General features: G+C 31.1%; 6 protein-coding genes and 1 long non-coding RNA gene across 20 annotated transcripts; 3 read left to right on the top strand and 4 right to left on the bottom strand.

Annotated features, from left to right (window-relative positions):
- Positions 1 to 115: 115 nt before the first annotated feature.
- Positions 116 to 3,702, bottom strand: LOC128884302 (guanylate cyclase alpha-like). Of its 2 annotated transcripts, XM_054137599.1 has the most exons (14): positions 3,485 to 3,702; positions 3,179 to 3,427; positions 3,013 to 3,112; positions 2,744 to 2,958; positions 2,579 to 2,678; positions 2,315 to 2,521; positions 2,072 to 2,244; positions 1,834 to 2,023; positions 1,132 to 1,755; positions 971 to 1,077; positions 664 to 920; positions 507 to 606; positions 351 to 438; positions 116 to 298 (listed from the first exon to the last, which is right to left on the bottom strand). In XM_054137599.1, the coding sequence occupies exons 2-14, from the start codon at positions 3,386 to 3,388 to the stop codon at positions 120 to 122; spliced, it is 2,550 nt and encodes an 849-aa protein (XP_053993574.1). In that variant the 5' UTR covers positions 3,389 to 3,427; positions 3,485 to 3,702; the 3' UTR covers positions 116 to 119. The 2 variants fall into 2 exon arrangements, with proteins under 2 accessions (XP_053993574.1, XP_053993575.1); XM_054137600.1 differs by lacking the exons at positions 3,179 to 3,427; positions 3,485 to 3,702 and having other exon boundaries at positions 971 to 1,755; positions 2,744 to 2,807; positions 2,881 to 2,958; positions 3,013 to 3,068.
- A 687-nt stretch (positions 3,703 to 4,389) lies between these two features.
- Positions 4,390 to 5,217, top strand: LOC128883844 (40S ribosomal protein S15a-like). The gene is made up of 3 exons (XM_054136638.1): positions 4,390 to 4,500; positions 4,563 to 4,695; positions 4,799 to 5,217. Exons 2-3 carry the CDS (start codon positions 4,563 to 4,565, stop codon positions 5,056 to 5,058), a joined length of 393 nt encoding a protein of 130 aa, XP_053992613.1. The 5' UTR covers positions 4,390 to 4,500; the 3' UTR covers positions 5,059 to 5,217.
- A 212-nt stretch (positions 5,218 to 5,429) lies between these two features.
- LOC128883732 (polycomb group RING finger protein 3-like) lies at positions 5,430 to 7,593 on the bottom strand. Of its 2 annotated transcripts, XM_054136394.1 has the most exons (10): positions 7,339 to 7,593; positions 7,184 to 7,283; positions 6,981 to 7,035; positions 6,891 to 6,932; positions 6,727 to 6,823; positions 6,316 to 6,496; positions 6,187 to 6,247; positions 6,005 to 6,125; positions 5,809 to 5,867; positions 5,430 to 5,740 (listed from the first exon to the last, which is right to left on the bottom strand). In XM_054136394.1, the coding sequence occupies exons 1-10, from the start codon at positions 7,441 to 7,443 to the stop codon at positions 5,659 to 5,661; spliced, it is 903 nt and encodes a 300-aa protein (XP_053992369.1). In that variant the 5' UTR covers positions 7,444 to 7,593; the 3' UTR covers positions 5,430 to 5,658. The 2 variants fall into 2 exon arrangements, with proteins under 2 accessions (XP_053992369.1, XP_053992370.1); XM_054136395.1 differs by lacking the exon at positions 6,891 to 6,932.
- A 75-nt stretch (positions 7,594 to 7,668) lies between these two features.
- LOC128883731 (uncharacterized) lies at positions 7,669 to 10,003 on the bottom strand. Of its 3 annotated transcripts, XM_054136393.1 has the most exons (9): positions 9,260 to 10,003; positions 8,943 to 8,995; positions 8,806 to 8,866; positions 8,676 to 8,734; positions 8,471 to 8,614; positions 8,351 to 8,419; positions 8,206 to 8,276; positions 8,017 to 8,138; positions 7,669 to 7,934 (listed from the first exon to the last, which is right to left on the bottom strand). In XM_054136393.1, the coding sequence occupies exons 1-9, from the start codon at positions 9,600 to 9,602 to the stop codon at positions 7,915 to 7,917; spliced, it is 942 nt and encodes a 313-aa protein (XP_053992368.1). In that variant the 5' UTR covers positions 9,603 to 10,003; the 3' UTR covers positions 7,669 to 7,914. The 3 variants fall into 3 exon arrangements, with proteins under 3 accessions (XP_053992368.1, XP_053992367.1, XP_053992366.1); XM_054136392.1 differs by having other exon boundaries at positions 7,673 to 8,138; positions 8,676 to 8,704; positions 9,260 to 10,001; XM_054136391.1 differs by having other exon boundaries at positions 7,677 to 8,138; positions 9,260 to 9,999.
- Positions 10,004 to 10,231: 228 nt separating this feature from the next.
- LOC128884027 (dnaJ homolog subfamily C member 2-like) lies at positions 10,232 to 13,422 on the top strand. Its single transcript, XM_054137003.1, has 10 exons — positions 10,232 to 11,032; positions 11,094 to 11,226; positions 11,365 to 11,619; positions 11,671 to 12,109; positions 12,162 to 12,471; positions 12,535 to 12,578; positions 12,652 to 12,712; positions 12,762 to 12,820; positions 12,868 to 12,937; positions 12,989 to 13,422. Exons 1-9 carry the CDS (start codon positions 10,465 to 10,467, stop codon positions 12,916 to 12,918), a joined length of 1,920 nt encoding a protein of 639 aa, XP_053992978.1. The 5' UTR covers positions 10,232 to 10,464; the 3' UTR covers positions 12,919 to 12,937; positions 12,989 to 13,422.
- A 66-nt stretch (positions 13,423 to 13,488) lies between these two features.
- LOC128884025 (dual 3',5'-cyclic-AMP and -GMP phosphodiesterase beta-like) lies at positions 13,489 to 19,432 on the top strand. Of its 10 annotated transcripts, none has more exons than XM_054136993.1 (20): positions 13,489 to 13,996; positions 14,268 to 14,443; positions 14,515 to 14,655; positions 14,753 to 14,852; positions 14,929 to 15,063; positions 15,174 to 15,250; positions 15,331 to 15,658; positions 15,721 to 15,774; positions 15,860 to 16,074; positions 16,126 to 16,237; positions 16,290 to 16,360; positions 16,458 to 16,634; positions 16,695 to 16,803; positions 16,854 to 16,961; positions 17,023 to 17,069; positions 17,134 to 17,396; positions 17,462 to 17,505; positions 17,565 to 18,449; positions 18,556 to 18,782; positions 19,294 to 19,432. In XM_054136993.1, the coding sequence occupies exons 1-17, from the start codon at positions 13,628 to 13,630 to the stop codon at positions 17,488 to 17,490; spliced, it is 2,511 nt and encodes an 836-aa protein (XP_053992968.1). In that variant the 5' UTR covers positions 13,489 to 13,627; the 3' UTR covers positions 17,491 to 17,505; positions 17,565 to 18,449; positions 18,556 to 18,782; positions 19,294 to 19,432. The 10 variants fall into 10 exon arrangements, with proteins under 10 accessions (XP_053992968.1, XP_053992969.1, XP_053992967.1 ...); XM_054136994.1 differs by having other exon boundaries at positions 18,560 to 18,782; XM_054136992.1 differs by having other exon boundaries at positions 17,565 to 18,782.
- A 64-nt stretch (positions 19,433 to 19,496) lies between these two features.
- Positions 19,497 to 20,411, bottom strand: LOC128884029 (uncharacterized). The gene is made up of 3 exons (XR_008459203.1): positions 20,271 to 20,411; positions 19,695 to 20,204; positions 19,497 to 19,638 (listed from the first exon to the last, which is right to left on the bottom strand). It is a non-coding gene; the product is annotated as an uncharacterized LOC128884029 (long non-coding RNA).
- Positions 20,412 to 20,566: the final 155 nt, after the last annotated feature.

The following is a 20,566-nucleotide window of genomic DNA, read 5'->3' on the forward strand; positions in this document are numbered from 1 at the left end:
TTTTGATGGGCCGCAACAAAACTTTGGAGTCGTTGAAAACAATCTTGTTCTTCTGAGGATAATGAGCGACAAGCGAAAACAAGGGTTCTTAATCCCTACAGCGCAGAAAGACAAATGTTTCAATGGAATATGATGGATTCAATAAGAACAAGGAAACAAACGTTTTGAGAAAAATAACGAATATAACGTCGGATTCGGTCTATCTTTTTATGATTATCACATTGTGACAAACGCGAACATAATGGCAAAACGGCATTGTCTGATCCTTTACAAAAAAGATACACATTTTCAGTGTTTTCTAGAAAGAAAAAAAAAAGTTATACTAATATTTTTTATAGAGAAGAATGCACCTAAACGAACAACGATAGACATGCGTTGACGAGATGAGTCAAATGCATTATACCCTAAAACTTCGTATTTTAAAATTTTGCCCCGTCGCTAAAAGAAATAAACGTTGCATAATATTAAAATTTTTATCAAGATTTGTTTCTTTCTTTTTAATTAACCTCAAGAATAATAAGGGAAGGAGAACGCCATAATAAGCGGAAACCTATCGACGTGCATCCAGCCAGTAAACACTCTTCTTCAGGGTACTCTGCATGATATCTGAAAAAGTTACAATAAGATAAGAATGTTTTTTACTATGTCAACTTTATTGATCACCGTAAAAACGAAGCCGCTTCTTCTTTCCATAAAATTGAAGAAGACCATAAAATCTCATCTGTTAATTGTGGATGTCTAGAAGATGTCCAAATTGACTCATCCAATGGAATTTCTATACTTGAATGGGTTTGTGAAAAAGGAAAATTACATAAAGAATCCCTTTGTTCCACCGTATGATGTTCATTATTCATAGAAGATTTCAGTAGATACATTAACGCATCACTTGTTGTTGCCACACTATTACATAACGACATACCCTAAAGAGGAAATTTTTTAAAATGGATGGTGGATATAAATTCAGACGTACAAGAAGCATATTTTGTATAGAGGTACTGCGAACATTCTTTTTACAAAGGTCATCAAGAATCCGCGTATCTGAGAATTCAGTGCGCGAAGCTAAATAACTTGGAAAGGCTGCGAAAATCAATACCGAGGTAAAAGTTGAAAAAAACAAGACACTTAACTTACACTGAAAAGATCTGGTACGCTTTTTGGACTTGTTTATCCTTGTTGTATGAGATATGATAATACTAGGACATGAGAAACATCGTTTATTTACTAATGGTTTGGATGAAAATTTCGGATATAACATGCGCACGGACGCTGCGGGTGAACGAAGGGGAAACATTTGATGTTTATAAGATATTGAATTGTTTTGGTTATGGATCAATTTTTTTTTGAAATGTTGTATTTTATTTTTTTTATTTTTTTTACAGGTTAAATGAATAAATTTCCATATTTTGGATTTTTGTTTATTATATTTATTAGAAAAATAGCTTGATAAAAAATAGGTTAAATGAAAAATTAAATTTTTTTGTTTGATCGCTTTTGTTTTTTTTTTAACAAGTTTTGATGGTTTTTCTTTAAAAGAACCTGTTGAACTCTTCACTTGATTGGAGGTTCCATTTTTTGTTAAAGCCAGCTCCCCATACACGCGCCCCTCAATAAATAAACACGCAAATGACATACGCTGACCATTTGTTAATGTTCCCGTTTTATCAGTAATAAGGAAATCCGCTTGCCCTAGGAGCGAACACGTATTGGAATTATAAACATGTGTAAAGTTTTCTTCATCTGCTTTGCTACCAGCTACTTGATGTTTTTTTTTTATAGCAAAATAACATAACAAAGACTATGAGAACCCCGTTTTCAAGTTTTATGAAAACTAACGAGTTGTGAATGTTTGAAGAAAAGAAGCAATGTAACGAAGCACGGATAAAAATAGAGGAAAAACACAGACTAAAATTTTAAGATGCTCCAAAATAATTTCCACCAACATTGTTTCTAAACCCCCAAACGCGGTAAAACTTGTTTTATGAGGAGTATAAAAAAATCCAAGATATAATAATACTAACCATATCTAACATGATTTTTTTAAAACATATGATTTTTGAAATTTTCAACGTACAAGAAAGCAAACAAATACAACGTAAAGAGCTGCTTTAGATAAAGCACATTCTTCCATTGAATTAGGGCGTGCATAAAATGGAAGAAAGGGTACGTTTTGTAATGAAACTCGAGTTTCATGCCCCGTATAAACCACCACAGCCAGAACCCAATCACATCCACATATAATTGAGCCTAACATAAAATTGATAAACAAGTTGCTGCATTTTATATTTTTTTAATTCATTGCAAGTCAATTACTAACCTTGAGAAACAAAACATCGATAATCTAATGAGGCAACACGGGGATGACCATCCAGACTTAAAGTTGCTTTGAAAGTTTCAGAGCGACCTTTGGGAGCTTCACACATTAACCGGCCCCGAATAGAAGAGCAAATTGAAAATTTTGTGTCACCTTGAGTTTCTTTCACTGCATACTTTTTTTTAAAATGTGTTCCACCATCAATCAAATCTAAAAGAATTTATAGAAAAACGATTCAATAGAACGCAGTCATGAAAAGAAACGTACGAGTGTCAATGAAAACGAGTCCATCTAAATGTGAGCTAGCCAAAAGAATGACATCAGCGGGAACCATTTCTTTATTGCTAAAACGTATAATTTGTCCAGCCTTTTGATTTTGTAAAAAAAAAAAAAAAACTCATAAATCAATATGTTTTGAAAGATTTAGCGTACACAAAGTGACGTCCATTGAGTTCTTTTAAAGCGTTTCGCAGAGACACAAAATACCTCACATGATCTTGTATTTTGTTTACAGGTGACATTAAATTGTATATACCATCGATACGCTTCACAAGAGCAATAAATTATACCGTGAAGAAGAATCAACCAAACACAATTGGGTGAAATTTGAAAAAAAGCTTTTTTAGGAAAATAATAAGTTGCACTCACTGATGAAGTAACAATAAAAAAAATGTGTTAAGACTCGAACAAGACAAATGTACCGCAATGCAAAGTCTCCAAACAAAAGAAAATAAGTAGAAACGCTACATTACTAGGTAGTTGTGTGATACAGCAGACTATACGATTTATAAAATCTAAAATCTAATTATGCAATGGATTGAAAAAATGAATTAATACTGTGAAATGAAAAAATAAAAAATAACGTACAGGATACTTTGAACATTGAATCACATTTTTTGAAAAATCATCCCCATTATATTTTATCTCTTTATTAATATTAATTTTCCGTAAACCAAAGTTCAAAACTTTGTGAGAGATATTAAATAGTTTTTCTTGGTTTCGTTCTAATAATGAGCCGTACGATTGAAAACAATCTTCTTGACCCGATGACTCTTCTTTATTCTCATTTCCCATCATCTTTAACCGGGTTTATAAAAAAAGATTACTCGAGTCACCCTTCATCAACACATTTTCGAGCAAACTGACGTTTTTAAAAAACATATACAACTTTACCAAATCAAAATATCTCTAGACAATGATTCAATGTAGACTATTAATCAATAAAAAAGAAAACTTTTTGGTCACGGTAGTGGTCATCTTACGAAAGGTAAGGTACCGAATTTATAACTCATTGAAAAGTACAAAAATATTGCTCATGGATATTGACGAAAATTGTACAACCACATTAGCATCATTAAGCAACCACACAATTGTTACATAATAATATATCAGAAATTATTTAATCTAGTCTATTCAAATGTTTGTTTTCCCTGTCAATGGAAACATGCACTATGAAATGTAACAGTGCATGACTCGTCTAAATTTGTTTCAACTTTGATGCATCAAGTTGAGAAATTTGAAGACTCATGCATAAGCAAGTCAAAGTTTTAGAGTTATATGGGTGTATTGAACATGTAACTCGTTACAAAAGGATTTGTTCAATTGATGATAGATTACTTTATTATTGACAGCCTAATGATAGTCTAAAAAAGTAACACTTTGTACTGAATTCAGTGTTTTATTAGACATGATAAAAAAAAAACACGAGCACGTAGTTTTTTGCATAGTATGCACAAAAAGAAAGACTTTGTTTCTGTACTACTATCCATTTCGCGGCACGCTTCAATAGGCTTTTTTCTTACTTTAAACGATAATGAATGACATAGCCCATTAACTAAAAGGTGAAGATTGATTCATGAATCAAATTTGTTTACATAACGATATGCTTTTCCTTTAAATGAATGCAAAAGTTTCTTAACAAGTATATTTTTTATTAAAGTTCATGCGACTGTAGTTCATTTGATAAGACCCTCAATTCAAAAAAAACAAAAATAATCTACTAAAACTTTCATGTAACAAAAAATAATTTGAAAGATAAACATCATTTTCAACTTCTTTTAGGTCCACTCGACAACTGGTCCCGAAACGGGACGCCCCATTCTTATTGAGTTTTAGTCAACTATACTTTTTTGTCTGATCTAAGGCTTCTTGGTTGTTTCGTTGTCCTGTATTTTTAAAGTATAGAAAAGGTAGCCTTCAAAGCTAACAATTTACTGTACTGTCTTTCATATCTTTGTTTTTTCATTTTTAGATGGTGCGCATGTCAGTTCTTGCGGATTGTCTTAAGACAATTATTAATGCAGAGAAACGAGGACGTCGACAGGTCTTGATTCGCCCGTCTAGCAAAGTTATTGTTCATTTTCTCCTTTGTATGCAAAGACGAGGTTTGCCTTTTTATTTAGTTGACGTGTCACAATACTTTTGCTTTTTCTTACAATGATTTATTAAATTCATACTATTCCAATCACGTTGCAAATATGATTTCAGGATACATTGGAGAATTTGAAATTGTTGATGATCATCGTAGCGGGAAAATTGTTATCAATCTACTTGGTCGCATTAACAAATGCGGTGTTATATCGCCTCGATTTGATGTAACACTTGATAAAATTGAGCAAATCACTTCCGATCTTCTTCCTTCGCGTCAATTTGGTCATGTTGTACTGACGACATCTTACGGAATTATGGATCACGAAGAAGCCAGAAAACGTCACACTGGTGGAAAAATTCTTGGATTTTTCTTTTAAGCATGAAATTATTAAAAAATAATTTGTACTTTTATTTGTAAAATAAAAGCAAATGTGTATCAACAAGTGTATGGATATTATTTTATGTCAATGTTTTTTTATTAAAACAAAAATTTGTTCAAACTGTTTTGAACCAAAAAAAAATGTATTGTCCTGTTACATTCTTTTGTATTATACGTCCAAGTTGTTCCTTAATCGCGTTTTATCAAAAAAGATAGCACCAATACAAAAAGTCCAATTATCTGAAATTATTTCAGTCAACTAACAACGTTTTTCTTTTTTTGAGAAAGAAAAGTTGTATAGTGGAACAAATCTAGAACTACCATTAAAATTGAGTTTTTTTTTTCATTTCGACTTGATGCGTCAAAATATTCATCAAAGTTATTGAAAACATTCGTTCATTTGTTTTTAATACTTTTTGGTTTAATCAATTTAATGTAAAAACAAAATTCGAAGAAGCTACACGTTTCTTCTTCTTGTTTAACACACACACACACACACACACACACACACACACGTCGACAAATTTGTGCGCAACACCAAGCAGAGTAGTGTTTTAACTCTATTAGCTTTTCCAACAAACAGTGGGGTCACCAAACTTCACGTTAAAGTTGTTCGATTTTCTTGTAACACGCGGAACTGTAAATCTATACAAGTTGAAGTATTCAACTTGCGCGAGCGACTAGAAAATAAAGATTCACAGAAATACAAACTTGTATTTATTTTTCATTACGACTTGAAGAAACATACCACGCGAATTCCAAGGAATGAGAATGAGCTAACACCTGACCTTGTAGTAATAACTCAATCTTGAAAAAAAAAAATTAACACGTAAAAACATGTCAAAAAGGACGGGCTCGCTCGAACATGTTCATTAGATGACGATGCTCTCATGTATATAGAGATTTTGAGTAACAAGAGAAAAGGAGACCCAAAGTGGACTTACATTCCTTAATTCCGATTTTTGAAAATGAAGTTGATCAGCAATGTATAATGCAAGATGCATAATTTGCGTTTGCGATGAAGTTCTTATGTATTTTGTTTTAAATTCCAGATAATTTGTAGTACTAATACAAATTGCAGAGAAGAAGCAACATGAAATTGAAGATCAAAAGAAAAAGATTTTACTCAGCAGAGCTTAAGGATACAGTGAATCCACAATGATTTTTAAAAAAACTAAGCCCTTTATCTTTAAAAAAAAAATTATTCAATGTTGGCATTAAACACTTTTTAGAGATCTAAAATGACAAAAGGTACCTTTATCTAATAAATGGGCAAACCATTCATCTGTAGCCTTTAACACACCAAGAGAAGTTCTCATGTCCGTTTCGTAAAATGGTGGTAAACATATGTTTTTCAATTCATTTGAATCTTCTTCCTTCTTACTATCTTTTTCAATACTCGCTTCACCTTTTTCATTCTCGTTTAAAGACAACTCCTAAAATCATTAATAACAAAAAAAATTGTCCAAAGTACAGTACTACACAACGTTACATAAAAATCGCTTCATTTTTTAAAACATAGGTTACAGAGAACATGAAATTACTCAAAATAGAATCACAATAAAATATGTGGCTTATGTGCTAGCTCGAACACTACACTCGACGTATAAAAACGTGACAAGATCAATTTTGAAAAAAGACAATGGCAGTTATTCATGTAGAGTACGTGTAGAGTTTCCATAAGTTCCTTTTTTTCTTCGTTTTCCTTTAAAGCAAAATGAGGAAACATTTTATCCACTAAATTTTGTATAGTCACATCTCGTCTAATTTTAACAGAACAAAAAAAAAATTTGTTAAGGTATCGTCATGATGCATAATTTTTGAAATTACTGAACCACGTCGGGTAAACTTGATCCAACCACACTAAAACACCTGGACGTTTACTGATCGTTTGCTTAAATAAAAAAAAAAAAAACATACACTGGACAGGTATCGTTCTCATTAATTAAATGTAAATAAATACAGGATTTGCAAACTACAAACATAAAGTAAAGTGCTTAATTTTTTTAATAAATAGCGAGGTCGTTTTAAAAAAAAGATTTTGTTTTGTTATAGACGCCACCGTAAGGCGAGTTGACTGTAGTTTCATTTTATTTAGCTTCATTTTCAACATTGCAACTTACAAGTATGAAGGCATTCTTTAATTGTCATGGCATCTTTAAAAAAACCTTCACATAATGGACACACTAAAAGATCACTTAAAACGCCTAATTTAAATTCAATCTAAAATGAAATTACAAGAAAAAAAAATGAATTTCTTAAAATTTTATAAACGTACATCTAACGCTTCATTTGTTTGAAGTGTACACACATCTTCTTTTGAGTATAAATAACTTTTGGGTTCCTTATCTTGTGGTTTATTAAATAACCGACTACGTCGCATACTCTTTTTGATCTTCTCGTTATTCCATCAATCGATGTCGAATTTGACAAATTAAAAAAAAAATGATTTTTTTTTTATGACTATTTTTAGAAAAGCAACTGGATTATTGTGTAAGTCGTTGAACACAACTGATCAACCAGTCACATGAAGCCAATTTTTTTTAAGATAAAAGAGAGACAGAGAAAGTTATAATTGTTTTGTTAGAGTTTTGAACAATCCATTTTAGGTTTTTTTTTTTATCAAGTACCAACTCGTTTTTCAATAATGCTACTTGTTATTCTTTAAATAAAAAAAGTTGATTTCTTTTTATTACTTTTTGTAATAGCAGTAATATTTTTTTTTGATACTTCCAAGTTGATAAACAACATAAACAATATATATTATTTGTTATTATTTTTTGAATTGAAATGCTTTATGAAAAAGTAGGAAGAAGAATACGCCCGTTGTCATCTTTTTCAAAACAAGTATCTTTTAATACTTTCGATTCCTGTCTTTTATTACGTGAAGAAAGTGGCAAGGGTTGTTTAAAACAACGGGGTGGAGCCACATCAAAAAAAGGTAAATTTGGCTTACAAGTCGATAGACTTTTCGTGACTCCACGCTTTTCCACACAAATATCCCACCCTTCGTACCCTTCGTAATAAGTTGCAGAAGTATTCTTCTCACTGTCATACGTAGAGGGAAATTCGGTATACCTTATGAAATGTATGCATAAAACACGTGTTTTGAAAGAAAAAGTTCGATATTAAAGGAACAACTTACGGTTGTTTTGTTATCATTGACTGAGACAATAAATCACGTTTTCCTACAACTTGACCGCATTCAGCACAAACCTATTAGTTAAAAAGAAAATTGAAACACGTTCGACTTTTTGTAGATAAGATCTTTTTGTTAATTGGAAAATTACATTTTCAACATGAAATTGAGATTCATTTAAAGGTCGATTTTTTATTGAAGAATTGGATTCCGAGAAAGGCTACATTGACAACCAGTTTAACAAACAGGTATTTTGAAAATAGAATTGTACTTGAAAGAGGCAACAAGATTTAAGGAAACCAAAAATCCAAGGCACAACTTGAGATCCAAAATTCATATATTCATCGTAATAGCGAGCGATTGCCTTTAAATTTGACTTTCTCGAAGTGTGTAAAGGGTATTTCATTGGTGCACTCTGTTATACATTCCATAAGACACATTGACGTTATGGCATATCCACGTAATAAATGCTTTACATAAGTATTTCCATAAGGTTCTTTTAAATCTGTGTTACAACAATTGGGATTCATTGAATCTATTCACAAATTTTTAAAACATGCACATTAAAATAAGGTCACTAATTTTATTAAATGAAGAAAAACTTACAATGTCCGTTTATTGTTTTACTAAAAACTCCCTTGTTCATTGTGGAGTGAAACGGTTGTGTCTAAAACAAAAATGTGTATCGATGATTAAAATTAGACACAATGTTTGTTATAAAATGAAACGAAGCTTAACCTTACGGGATGCGAATACCAATAATTTGTTGTATTCATTTGGGGATTATACATCGATGCTGCACACATACCAACAATTTAAAATTAGTTCAGCAAAAGTGGAAAAGAATAATTTTCTAAATTATTATTAAAAAAATAAGGTTAACTTTAGAATTCATTTTTTATAATCTTTTCTAAATATATGCAATTTTTGTACTACCAGAATATTTTCCACAGTTTTAATAACACAGTCAACATATTTTTGGATGCACCAAAGTTTATTAGAATGCATCAAGAAGAAACCTTCCGTTTAATGTGTCGAGTGATTACGTTAACAAAATTACCTGGTTGATAGGCTAAAGGACATGGAACAGCTGTTGATAAACTCGACGGATGAGGGTAAGAAAAAGGTTGTGATACTGTTCCAGAGGAGGGTGCGTACATCCTATATAAGGGATGTGCGACATTTGGGGAAAACTCGACATTTTTTAAATGGTTCGATTGAAAATGATTTGTTGATATAGTCGGATGAATGAGAGGAGGCATGGTGGGTGTCAATTGTTCTTGTTTTGTGATGTATTGGACTTGGGTTGGCGTCCAGCTGTCAACTTCAGCACTGGTATACTTTTTTGAACCCTCTATCGGTACTACCGTTCTGCTTGCCGTTGCAATATTACTATCTACCATGAATGGATTTGTTTTACTATCCAAATTTAAATAACTTTAATACTAGCGTGTGTTTTTAAATGAACCGTTTCACTTGAATAAAAATTTTTAATCTTTTTAATGACTTGTCTACTAAATAACGCCACTAGTAAACTAAAAAAAATCTCAATAAAAAATGTAACGTAAACTTTTCTGTAACCCAGGCATCTTTCAAGAATGGTATTTTTTAACTAAAAATTGATCCAATGTGACACGTCAAGAAGAAACGTCTGAAAGAAAAACAAGTACTTGATTTCTCTTTAAATAGAAAGCTGCACTTTTTTCAATACTTTAAACTAAAGAAAATAATTTGTTATTAAGTATTCTTTTAATTCACTTTAAAAAAATAATAGTTATTCTACAAGAATTAAAATTCGTTATTTTTTTTTTAAAAAAAACCTTACGTAGTACTGTTTGTCTACTTAAAAATTACATGCCATAATTTCAACAAAAAAAAAGTCTGTTTTATTTTAGTGAAGAATATGTAAAAGATTTGTTGTCCTCTAAGGAAAAACGTGCATTTTTCCAAAAGCAAGTTAAAAAAAAAACCAAAACTTTTATGTGAACATGAACACAAAAAATTAAAGTATTTAAATATTTTTATTTCTCTATACATTCAAATACATTTTAAAAAATCGTGAGCGTGACTATTTTTTTTAATGTCTTTTTTTTTTACGCATGCCTAAATTGCGAATCAAAAACGCTGTTTTGCACGCTGCGCCAGTTATACCAGATAAGTGTACTAAGCACCGGGGTGTTGTTTGATACACAAACTGTGTCGTCAGTCTGGAATAAATTTTCCGTCCGGTAGAATCGATTGGGCAAGATATCTACTGAGACGTTCATGGTGTTGATTAAATATCTTCCAGAGTCACAAGACAACTCACATTTTCCAGTAGTGTACCATGGTCTTACATTACTAACACGTGTTTTAGAAAGCGCAGGTAATGCTTTCTTTAACACGTATGAACGTAAAAATTTAAAGCAAGATATCGATGCCGAGTGTAACACGCAAAAAACATTTGAAAGTGAAGACAAAAGCTGTTTTTCCGATTCATGGAGTAGTGGTAAAGCGACAAAAGGAAAAGCTCAACCAAGAGCAAACGCAAAAACAGCAAACGCTCCTTCTAAATTGAAGCGCTTAATTAAAGGACCGAATCTTTATTCTGTTTTAGGATTACAAGAAGGATGCAGTATGGATGCGATAAAAAAGTCGTATCGTCAATTAGCTCTACAGTATCATCCTGATAAGCAAAAATCTCGAGAAAATACGCAACAACCTAAAATACCAAAGTCGAAACAAGTTCATGAATTCGTTTCTCAGAACACAATTAGAAAACCGAAAAATTTAGAGCATTATTCAGATAAAATGTTTTTTCTTTTAATTCAAGACGCTTATAATGCTTTAAGTGGTAAGGCGTTTGTGATTAAGATTCTATTAAACATTTTTTTTTTTAATAATTTTTTTTATAGATCCAACTTTTCGTCGAGAATACGACTCAGCACTTCCCTTTGATGATTCCATTCCTTCAGCTTCTGATATGGATGCAACTGATCCACAATCTTTTTTTACTGTATTTTCTCCTGTGTTTCAGCGTAACGCAAGGTAAGTTTTTATCTTTTTTTTTTTCGTATTTCGCTTCTTATTATAATTTACTGCTTCGTACTCTCTTTTTCTTTGCTTCTTGTCGTGCATCTCTCTTTCAATCAATTTAACATGATTAAAATAATTTTTATTGTTAAGGTGGTCAGCAAAAAAAAACGTACCATCTTTGGGAAATTCAAATACTTCAATAGAGGAGGTTCACAGATTCTATAAGTTTTGGAGACATTTTGATACCATACGCGAATTCTCAATTCATAATGAATATGATTTAATTGATGCCGAATGTCGTGAAGAACGACGTTGGATGGAAAGAGAAAATATGAAAATTTGCCGTAAATATATAAAGGAAGATAAATTAAGGATCAGTAAACTTGTGGAACTTTCTTTTAGTTTGTAAGGGTCGTTCTTAATATAATTTCGTAACGCATGTGTTTCAAACAATAGAGATCCAAGAATTTTAAAAGAAAAGGAAGTTGAAACGAAAAAAAAGAATAAAGTGAAGAATGAACGACAACGATTACATGAAGAAAAATTAGAAAGGAATAGGTTAGAAGAAGAGCGCAAGATTCAGGAAAAAAAAGCTTTTGAAGAAGAGTTTCAGCTTAAAGAAAAATTACGTCTTGAAGATAGACAGCGTTACAAAACATTACTTAAACAAACGAGAAAAAACATTCGTCTTTTATGTGAAAATGCAGTAACCACGCAAGTTTTAGATGGTGACCATCTCCACGAAGCGTGTTTAAATATACCATTAGACCAATTAATTTTACTGGAAAAATCTTTACAAGAAATTTCAGCTAAGGAATCATCTACACAAGAAATATCTAATAAAATTTATGAGTTTCTTGATGCAAATAACATACAAGTTAAAAAAATTGATACAGTAAGAAATATTCATTTTCTTTTAATGAAGAAATGTCTTATCATTTTACTAGGATTCACTAGAACAAGAAACACAAAAGAAAAAATCAAGCAACGTTTCAAATGATTTTTGGACTCCTGAACAAATATCACTATTAGAGAAATCTCTTGAAAAATATCCTGTTGGAACAGTACGACGTTGGCAACTTATTGCTGAAGCAGTTGGTGTAAAAAACATAAAACTTGTTATTGAGAAAAGTCGAGCATTAGCAAATAAAACATGTATAAAAAATAATGAAAACGTTCCCGGTGAAACAACCAATGATCCAAAAACCGTTACTAAAATTCCGTTTCAAGTCGACAATTGTGTTACGACTACTCCTAGTAATAGATTTCATAGAAAACAAGCGTTAGTGTTTTATTTAATAACAATTCTTTTGATTTTAGCCTTACCGGTTCAACATACATCTTGGACGAATGCTCAACAACAAGTAATGATTTTTTTTTTTCTGTTAATAAAAATTATTTTGTGCTTTAATTGCATCTTTTTTGTTTCTTATTTAGGCTCTTGAATCTGCTTTACAATCTCATAAAGGGTGCTTAACTCAAAAAGAGGAATGGCATGGTAGGAAGTGTTAGTGGTGTTTGTAATGACTCTTCTTTTTTTTTTTAAGCTATTGCTCAAGAAGTTCCAGGAAAAACAGCAAATGATTGTTTTACCCGCTTTAAAGAGGTGACTTTTTTTTTCATTGAGTTCATTTATCTATAAAAACGCTGTAGGTACGAGCTGCAATATTAGCGTCTTCGGGCTTTCAAAATAACTCATTTTAAAGAAATAATAAATACTCGAGTAAACTATGAATTGAATTTCAAAAAATTGAAAAATTCATGTCATTTTTAGATTTCTTCTGTAAATGTTCCCGTTTAACTATTTTCATTATGTGTCTTTAATGTTAACCACCAAAAGGTTGTAGGGTAGTTTCAAAATCAACTCTAAAGATATAAATGAGTGTCATATATTATAAAAGTGAAAAGGTTTTCGTGGATTTTTTATTTAATTTTATTAAAACATCCATTTTTTTTGTTGATGTTATCAAACTTTTTGAGTTTATTAAAAAGAAAATTATAATATTACATTAAAAATATTTTTTTTAGAAAAAAAAATTAATCTGAAGCATCAGAAGTTTACAAAGAGCATTTTCGAGTAAACCTAATTGTTAAAATGAATTTTGAAAAAAATAAATAATAGCATATGAAGAAATAAATTAATTTGTTTTTTTTTTATTAACTGAATATTATGATTTGAAATACTTCAAGGAAAATTAATTTTTTTTATTATATACGGTTTCTCTTTGCATTGCTAAAAAATCTTTTAATACTTAATAGAAAGCTTATCTAAATTCTAAAAACAAACATCATTATTTGTTCCTTATTGAAATTTATTCGATTTTAAAAATCTTTTAAAAATTTCTTTTCTAAAAGAAAACTTAGAGAGAAAGACCTTTTTGTGTTTCAATTAGACAACTAACCAACGCACAAGATGATTGCTAACATCATTTTCAGAGAACATTCCATTTATATAAAGAGCTTTCTACATCTTTTCCCTTTAAAGTTCAAAGACACTTTTACAGAAAATCATTATTTTTTTCAACCCTATAAATTGAATTCCTCTTCTCATTATTTATTAACATACATTTTAACGTTGAGTTCATTGAGTCTAGTTTGTTTCACGTTATCAGTGGCTTTTGTTCTGGATGTAATTCCTTTAAAAAGCTTTAAAGTTTTTTATTTTTTAACCTCAATAATATTTCTTTTTCTAATAGCATGGCTTATTTCTCTTACGTTTTCTATCTTCTACAACATATGTTCACATCGTCTACATTTCGCATCCTTTACTTTCCTTCTATTGGTACGTTTCCTTTAGTTCAGAAATATGTTAAAACGAAACAACCTCGTTTGAACTTAAAAATGAAAAAATAACCTAGGCGTTTTGGTTTTTTTAGAGAATAGAAAACAATTTGTTATTCAACTAATTTTTTTTTTAATTTGAAAATACTGTCGTAGACTCCAAATTCAAATCATTAGACAAATTTAACGCATTCAACAGTTTTTTTTAAATGAAATAATATATAAACAAATAATCTTCTTGTTCATAATAATGTTTCCTGTACTTCTTGCAGGTTACCTTCACTTCACTCAACATGGATATAGGAAAACTAATTCCACGGCATATGTTAAATAGCCTATTATTACCTTATCATATTTTCCCTCATATTTTTTCCACATCTGCCATTCCATGTCTATGCTTCATTCCTTTATGTCTTGAAAGATTTTTTTTTTATTATTGGCAGACTGAGTACCAAGTTTATTCTTTATTTTACAGATTCTCTTGTTTATTAAAACAAATGTTTTTTTTTTTTTATGTAGACAACCCGTGAAATCTTACCTTTATTTTCAAGTCGTTATGTACTTGTTATATGTTGGTTGCCTCAAGTTTCATTGGATGTTAAATTTTTATGTCACACAACACAACACTCTTAGCAATAATTATCTCCATCAATTACTTCTGTAATAATTTTTTTTCTCTCAAATTTGAGATGGATTTAAAATGTTTATTTTCTTCTCCTTTTTCTTATATTTTGTGTGTGTGTGCGGGGGTGGGTAGCTGCTTCGAGTCATTTATTCTTTTACTATGTTTTGGAACTTACCACATCTCCCAATGGATCAAACGCCTTCGTCAGCTTATCGAGTTCCGTCAAACTAATGTGGGTTCAACTATTCGTCTTTAATTCGTGTTTTAACGCATGCATTCATCAATATACCTGCGCGATAGAGAAACAGATTCCTAAGCGCACTTTAAACTTAAAACACTATAGTCGTATTGATACGGGAAACATTCATATAGACAATAACATGAGAAGACAAAAAAAATGTCACTCTAATGCCGTAGAAGATCTTTTGCATTTAATATCACGGGTTGGTGCTTTCAAAACATTTAGTTTGTTTTAAACTTTCTTTGACTGAAACCGTTTTTACAAAAATAGTATCTTTTTTTGGTTATTTTTGTTATGGGGTGGGATTCGTAGGCTTCAGCTTGTATTGAGGGAGCTCAAAACACTTGTAATGATTCTTCCTTAAAAAAATCTTCTCAACTGTTAAAAAAGTGGGTAAAGAAATGATTTAAATGATGTGTTTTGAGAAACTAAGACATTCATTAATTTGTTCCTATAAATATATGTCAAGGCTACAAAAATCTTTAACAAATACTGACAATTTGTACGCCGTACGACTAACACGTAATTTGACTATTGAAGAATCGACAGGGGACACCTATAAAGATACAAATGAAAAATTAAATGATCCATTTGAATCCGCATTGCTTGAATCACAAATGTTTGAAATTTTCGCCTGTCATAAAACAAATACATCTAACTACGATTGGGCATTCGATACATCAACGCCATCCGATTCCAAAGGAAATGTATCTAATTCTGATATGTTTTCTCTTCATGACAAAAATGACGGGAAAATATCCTATAAAAACTTTCCTCTTCAAAATTATCCTATTACAGTTAACCATTCCCTTTTCTAAACACTCAGAAAAACGCATTAAATTCTTTTTTTCACCTGTAGAATCGCCATCTTTTTCGTTATATAGGAAAACAATGGAATTGGAATGCTTTCGAGGTGAAAACGGCATGCGAGAACACACTGACTCGAATGTCGAGTTAAAAAGCGTGTGGCAAAAGTCGTGACTTTTTCCGATGTGCAGGCTTCGAAGGATTATCCTAATATTCTTGTTGAAGTCGGTTCGCTTCTTTTAGAACCAGCTAGTGTGTTTCTTCAAACATCGTCTCAACGCATCTGTAATTATATTTATCATATTCAAAGATTATATTGTTGTAACCCCTTCCATAATGTTACACATGGTGTCATGGTTTTGCACAACTTTTGGTGTTTATTAAAAATGCTTCGTATTGACACTTGGTAAATCCACAAAATACTTTAGACAAATGTGACTGTTCTCCCTATTAAAAGTACTGCTTTCACACCGTTGGATTCCGTCGCTGTGACTATTGCTTGCTTAGGCCATGATGTTGGTCATCCTGGGAGAACAAACGAATTTCTTCGCAATACGTTTAACAAAATGGTAGCGTTGTGTAATGCTTTCCTATACAATCCTATAAACGACTTTCCATTAGGCATTTTTGTATAATGACTGTTCCCTTTTAGAAAATTATCGTTGTGCATTGGTTTTTAAATGTTTAGAAAAGTAAAACCTTTTTATTTTCTTTTTTGCTCAATAAATTTATAAAAAATGGACGAATTCCTTACGCTAATGTATTTGTCTTTATATCTTTTAACGGCAGTGATGATTGCGACATCTTTGAACTTCTTCATGTAGAAGATAGGAAAAAAGCAAGAAAAAAAATTATTGATTTGATGCTAGCAACAGATATGGACGAACATTTTGAGCATTTGTCCAAGTTTTGCTTACGAATACAAGCAGAAGATTTCAACTTTTTAACAGACTATAATGATTTATGGTACACTGTATAAATATTCGAATTCTCAAATTCAAAATGCCTTTTTAAATTCCACTATAGGCTAGTACTTCGCATGTGTATGAAATGTGCTGATCTCAGTCACGAATTTGTTGAATGGGATCAACATGTTGATTGGGAGCTACGACTTGCGGAAGAGTTTTATCAACAAGTAATTCTTTTTTACTTAGAACAATTCTTCTTTCCTACCTTTGCTGTCAGGGAGAAGAAGAAAAATCCCTTGGGTTGAAAATGTCTCCTTTATATGATCGCGAATGTCATTATGACTTTCCGAAATTTCGTTGTCATTTTATTGACTTTGTCGTTTTTGTAAGTTACTTTCAAAACATGTTTTGTTGTTGAGAAAATCTAGCACATTTACTCTTATTAGCCTATGTTAACGAAATTACAAGAACTAAAAAATACTGAAGAAATCAGGTTCCATATCATAGCAAACGTTTGTTACACTAATAATCTCATTATCTCTGTGCCATCTCTGCAGTGAAACTTGTATGCCTTTGTTATTATCAAATAAACTAAAGTGGAATGATTTACTTTTGCGTAATGACAACATACAAATACCGGACTGCATCCAACGTATTCGTACACATCCCTTTGTTTGTCGTCCATTCATTAACCACTTATTAATTCCTAAAGAGTGCAGTCTAGCTGCCTCCAAGTCGACATGTATCAACTCCAAATCCGTACTTCTCGATACTGTCATGCCACCCAATGATAACACTTTCCCAAAGAGTTTGCTCAAAAGTTCGTTTTTCTCTATCAAAATTCTAAAACTGATTTTTTAAACATTTCTTTTTATTTACTGTTAGATTCTTACTCGTTTCCCTTAGATGGGTAGAAGCCTGCTGAAAAAGTATCATTTGCGAAATTGTTATTCTCAAGTGTATCAATGTTTTAAAATTGTTTATGTAGGGCATCCTCTTATAATTCATTTATATATATGGTTCAAATGTGTCTCGTATGACATACCCGGTTTCCAAATAGCGTCAAATTCAATTTCAGGGTAATTCATTTTAATATATGTATTAAAGAATTTTTGAACAAAATAACGATTCTCTCTGGCAAAAAAAAAAATTTTTCTTTCCTTCATTCCTTGACTCATAACCAATAAGTTGGAATTCACGGAGAACCATTTATTTAAAACACGAAAAAAAAAAATTTACTCATTGCTAATTAATTTTAAATTAATGTACGTAACTCGAATTTATGTCTGATCCAACACTTGCTGTCTGATCGAATAATTCACATCTGATCAAACAATGCACACCTAATTCCACGCATCCAGTTTTTGTTAAATTTTCACCAGATTATAACATTAAAAGCTATTTATTTAACTTCTTGACCCCTTTCAGAATTAATTGCAAATAAGTATTTCTTTATAAAAATCATCACCTGTCCTACATTAATTATTGAACTTTTTTTGTACTTTTTGTTAATGATCAGCGGAACTTGTAGTATTCTTGCACTACTAGCTCGCCCGAAAATTGTGTTTTAAAAAAAATTGGTTTCTTAGCATTTAAGCAAAAGGGAATGGAACATGAGGAAACAACATCAAACTATTCCTTTTGTAGAAAAAACATATCTTGGCATTTTATGCCATCCGCTTCATGGATCGCTCATCACACAAATGAGTCAAATCGGCAGCCGTGCGTCAACAAATTGAGAAGAACACTACGTTGTGTCTGTTTCAAACTGGGTCCCGTATTTTCTAAAACCAAGATTTCTCGACTATTCTCTGTACACCCAGATGCTTTAAGTTGTACGTCATTTCAATTCGAACAAGCTGGAATTCGTAAAGTACGTAACCCTACGAAGGGAAGATGTACTACATTCAGGAAACCAATTGCGTTACGCTTGAGTTTTTCGCCTCTATCACGTTTATAACTTTTATGTTTGTTATCAGATAGAATTGTGTCGTATGGAATTATCTCAATTCGATTCTCTTTACACTGCTGAAGCAATAAGCTTTAAACAAAATTTTCTATGCATTCTAGATTTCCAAAACGCAGCATTTGAAAATGTTATCACCTTGAATCTTTCCTTTAATTGTCTCTCCAGATTGACAAAAATGAAATGCTTGGGACGATTAACCAATCTGATACTCTCAAACAATTGTTTAAAAAATTTAAAGTAAGACCGTCCCGTGCTGTTCAATAGACTTATTTTTTTAAAAAAACAATTGATATGACATTTCATTATCCCTCCCTTACAAACAACTTTAAAACCAATTTTTTTTTTATCAAACGTTTTTAAGAAACAAAAATTGCTTCTTATTGGCTTGTCTTACTACTATTCTATAAGTAGTGTCTTCAATACTTTGAGGTCCCTCGACAAGAGAATAATACTATTTTATTCAAAGCTTTGCTTACGAAAATTGATAACCTACAAAACAAAAAAATCATGTCTACTATATAATCCTTCCATCTTTTATGCCTTCGATACAGCACGTTTTCTTTTGATACTATTTATTTCTTAAATATTTTGGGGCTTTTACAAAGGTTTAGAACTTGTCACCTAATGAAACATTTTTTAGTAAGGTTTTCAAATCTACATCAATTCATTGTTGAGGTTAAAGACTGTCTTAAACAATCAGTTTATATAAAAAAAAACAATTAACAAATTTTTTTGTTTCCTTTTCCAGATTTTTACAAGCTGTATCGCTAGGAAAAACAATTCAGACACTCTACATAGATAATAATTATTTCTCTTCTTTAAAATCCATTGGAGAACTTGTGTTAATGGAGTCTCTGTTACATTTGTCCATTCATAACAATCCTATTAAAATCAATTACTTAGTAAGAAATTCGAAATGAGTCCATCACTTTTTCTTCACTATATCTGTATTTCATATGCCTTTCTCGGATGATCGACGAAATGCAGGTGGAAAGTTTTATCATCACTTCTTGCCCCAATTTAGTAAAGCTTGGTAATGTTAGTATCACGCAGGAAACCAGGGATCGAGTTTCCAAATGGATTCAAGAGGATCCTGAAGGCAAAGGTAATGTATGCTTTTTAGCAAGTCCAACGTTTATTTTCGATTACCACTTAGAAATTGAAAAATGTATTGACGTTTTCCGCAAATACTTTGGAGTTTTACAAACTCTCAACATTCCTTTAGAATCTTGAACGCATAGGATTCTTTATGAAATGTATCAAAATGCGAAGAGTATTTAATTCTAATTTTAAGGGATATTATACAACAAACTATAAAAAAACATTGCCTTGTATTCTCAACGTATACTAAATTGTGGAAGTCAATATGTTCTTTTCTACTAATAACATTTACAAATGACGTTTTACATTAGATTAAAAATATAATTTGACATCAACACAGCTGGTGTAATTGATGAATGGATTCTAACTCACATTCTTGCAATGTCTTGTTAACTATTACTATATAGACAATGGAATTTATGCGACAATATTGTTTTCTTAAATAATTTGTTTTTTTATAAAATACTCAAAAATATTTTTTTTGTTTCGCCATGAATTTAAAAGCCTAATACAATTGTTAGGGTCGTCAGAAAAAATAGTCCTTATAAGCCGTTGTACCTTAACCAAAAATTTAATATAATTTTTAATTAATACAGTAAACACTTTAAAATCAAAAACCCTCACCTACATATCGTTGATTGTGATACTTCTATACTATAAAACTAAACCCTAGATATTTACTTGTTAAAGGTTGAAGCTATGAATATAATTGATTTCTGTCGCATTCTGTTTTTAATTATTTAATGAAAAGATATACAATGCCAAATGTGCCTTTAAACAATTTGCTTTTACTAAATTTCATTTCTGTCTAGATATAAAATTTCTATTTAATACTTAAATAAAAAAAAACGATCATTTGAATGTTGAGTTTGTCCTGATTTGCCCTAATATGTTCGCGATTGAACCACGTTTTTTCGCGA

This window comes from Hylaeus volcanicus, unplaced genomic scaffold (assembly GCF_026283585.1).
Source record: "Hylaeus volcanicus isolate JK05 unplaced genomic scaffold, UHH_iyHylVolc1.0_haploid 12237, whole genome shotgun sequence".
Taxonomy (NCBI): Eukaryota; Metazoa; Arthropoda; class Insecta; order Hymenoptera; family Colletidae; genus Hylaeus; species Hylaeus volcanicus.

Bases quoted from the DNA above. Each gene is read 5' to 3' on its own strand.
- LOC128883844 (XM_054136638.1), top strand. From the start codon at position 4,563: ATGGTGCGCATGTCAGTTCTTGCGGATTGTCTTAAGACAATTATTAAT. The intron at 4,696-4,798 runs GTTTGCCTTTTT...ATATGATTTCAG, and splicing joins CCTTTGTATGCAAAGACGAG to GATACATTGGAGAATTTGAA.
- LOC128883732 (XM_054136394.1), bottom strand. From the start codon at position 7,443: ATGCGACGTAGTCGGTTATTTAATAAACCACAAGATAAGGAACCCAAA. The intron at 7,036-7,183 runs GTAAGTTGCAAT...TTATGTTTGTAG, and splicing joins TAAAGAATGCCTTCATACTT to TTTGCAAATCCTGTATTTAT. The intron at 6,933-6,980 runs GTATGTTTTTTT...GTAAACGTCCAG, and splicing joins GAGAACGATACCTGTCCAGT to GTGTTTTAGTGTGGTTGGAT.
- LOC128883731 (XM_054136391.1), bottom strand. From the start codon at position 9,602: ATGGTAGATAGTAATATTGCAACGGCAAGCAGAACGGTAGTACCGATA. The intron at 8,996-9,259 runs GTAATTTTGTTA...GTATGTGTGCAG, and splicing joins TCCTTTAGCCTATCAACCAG to CATCGATGTATAATCCCCAA. The intron at 8,139-8,205 runs GTAAGTTGTTCC...ACATTTCATAAG, and splicing joins TCAATGATAACAAAACAACC to GTATACCGAATTTCCCTCTA.
- LOC128884027 (XM_054137003.1), top strand. From the start codon at position 10,465: ATGGTGTTGATTAAATATCTTCCAGAGTCACAAGACAACTCACATTTT. The intron at 11,620-11,670 runs GTAAGGGTCGTT...TTCAAACAATAG, and splicing joins GTGGAACTTTCTTTTAGTTT to AGATCCAAGAATTTTAAAAG. The intron at 12,713-12,761 runs GTAGGAAGTGTT...TTTTTTTTTAAG, and splicing joins TCAAAAAGAGGAATGGCATG to CTATTGCTCAAGAAGTTCCA.
- LOC128884302 (XM_054137599.1), bottom strand. From the start codon at position 3,388: ATGATGGGAAATGAGAATAAAGAAGAGTCATCGGGTCAAGAAGATTGT. The intron at 607-663 runs GTGATCAATAAA...TAACTTTTTCAG, and splicing joins GAAGCGGCTTCGTTTTTACG to ATATCATGCAGAGTACCCTG. The intron at 439-506 runs GTTAATTAAAAA...TATTTCTTTTAG, and splicing joins CTTCCCTTATTATTCTTGAG to CGACGGGGCAAAATTTTAAA.
- LOC128884025 (XM_054136992.1), top strand. From the start codon at position 13,628: ATGATTGCTAACATCATTTTCAGAGAACATTCCATTTATATAAAGAGC. The intron at 16,075-16,125 runs GTAAATCCACAA...CCCTATTAAAAG, and splicing joins ATGCTTCGTATTGACACTTG to TACTGCTTTCACACCGTTGG. The intron at 17,397-17,461 runs GTTCGTTTTTCT...ATTTACTGTTAG, and splicing joins CCCAAAGAGTTTGCTCAAAA to ATTCTTACTCGTTTCCCTTA.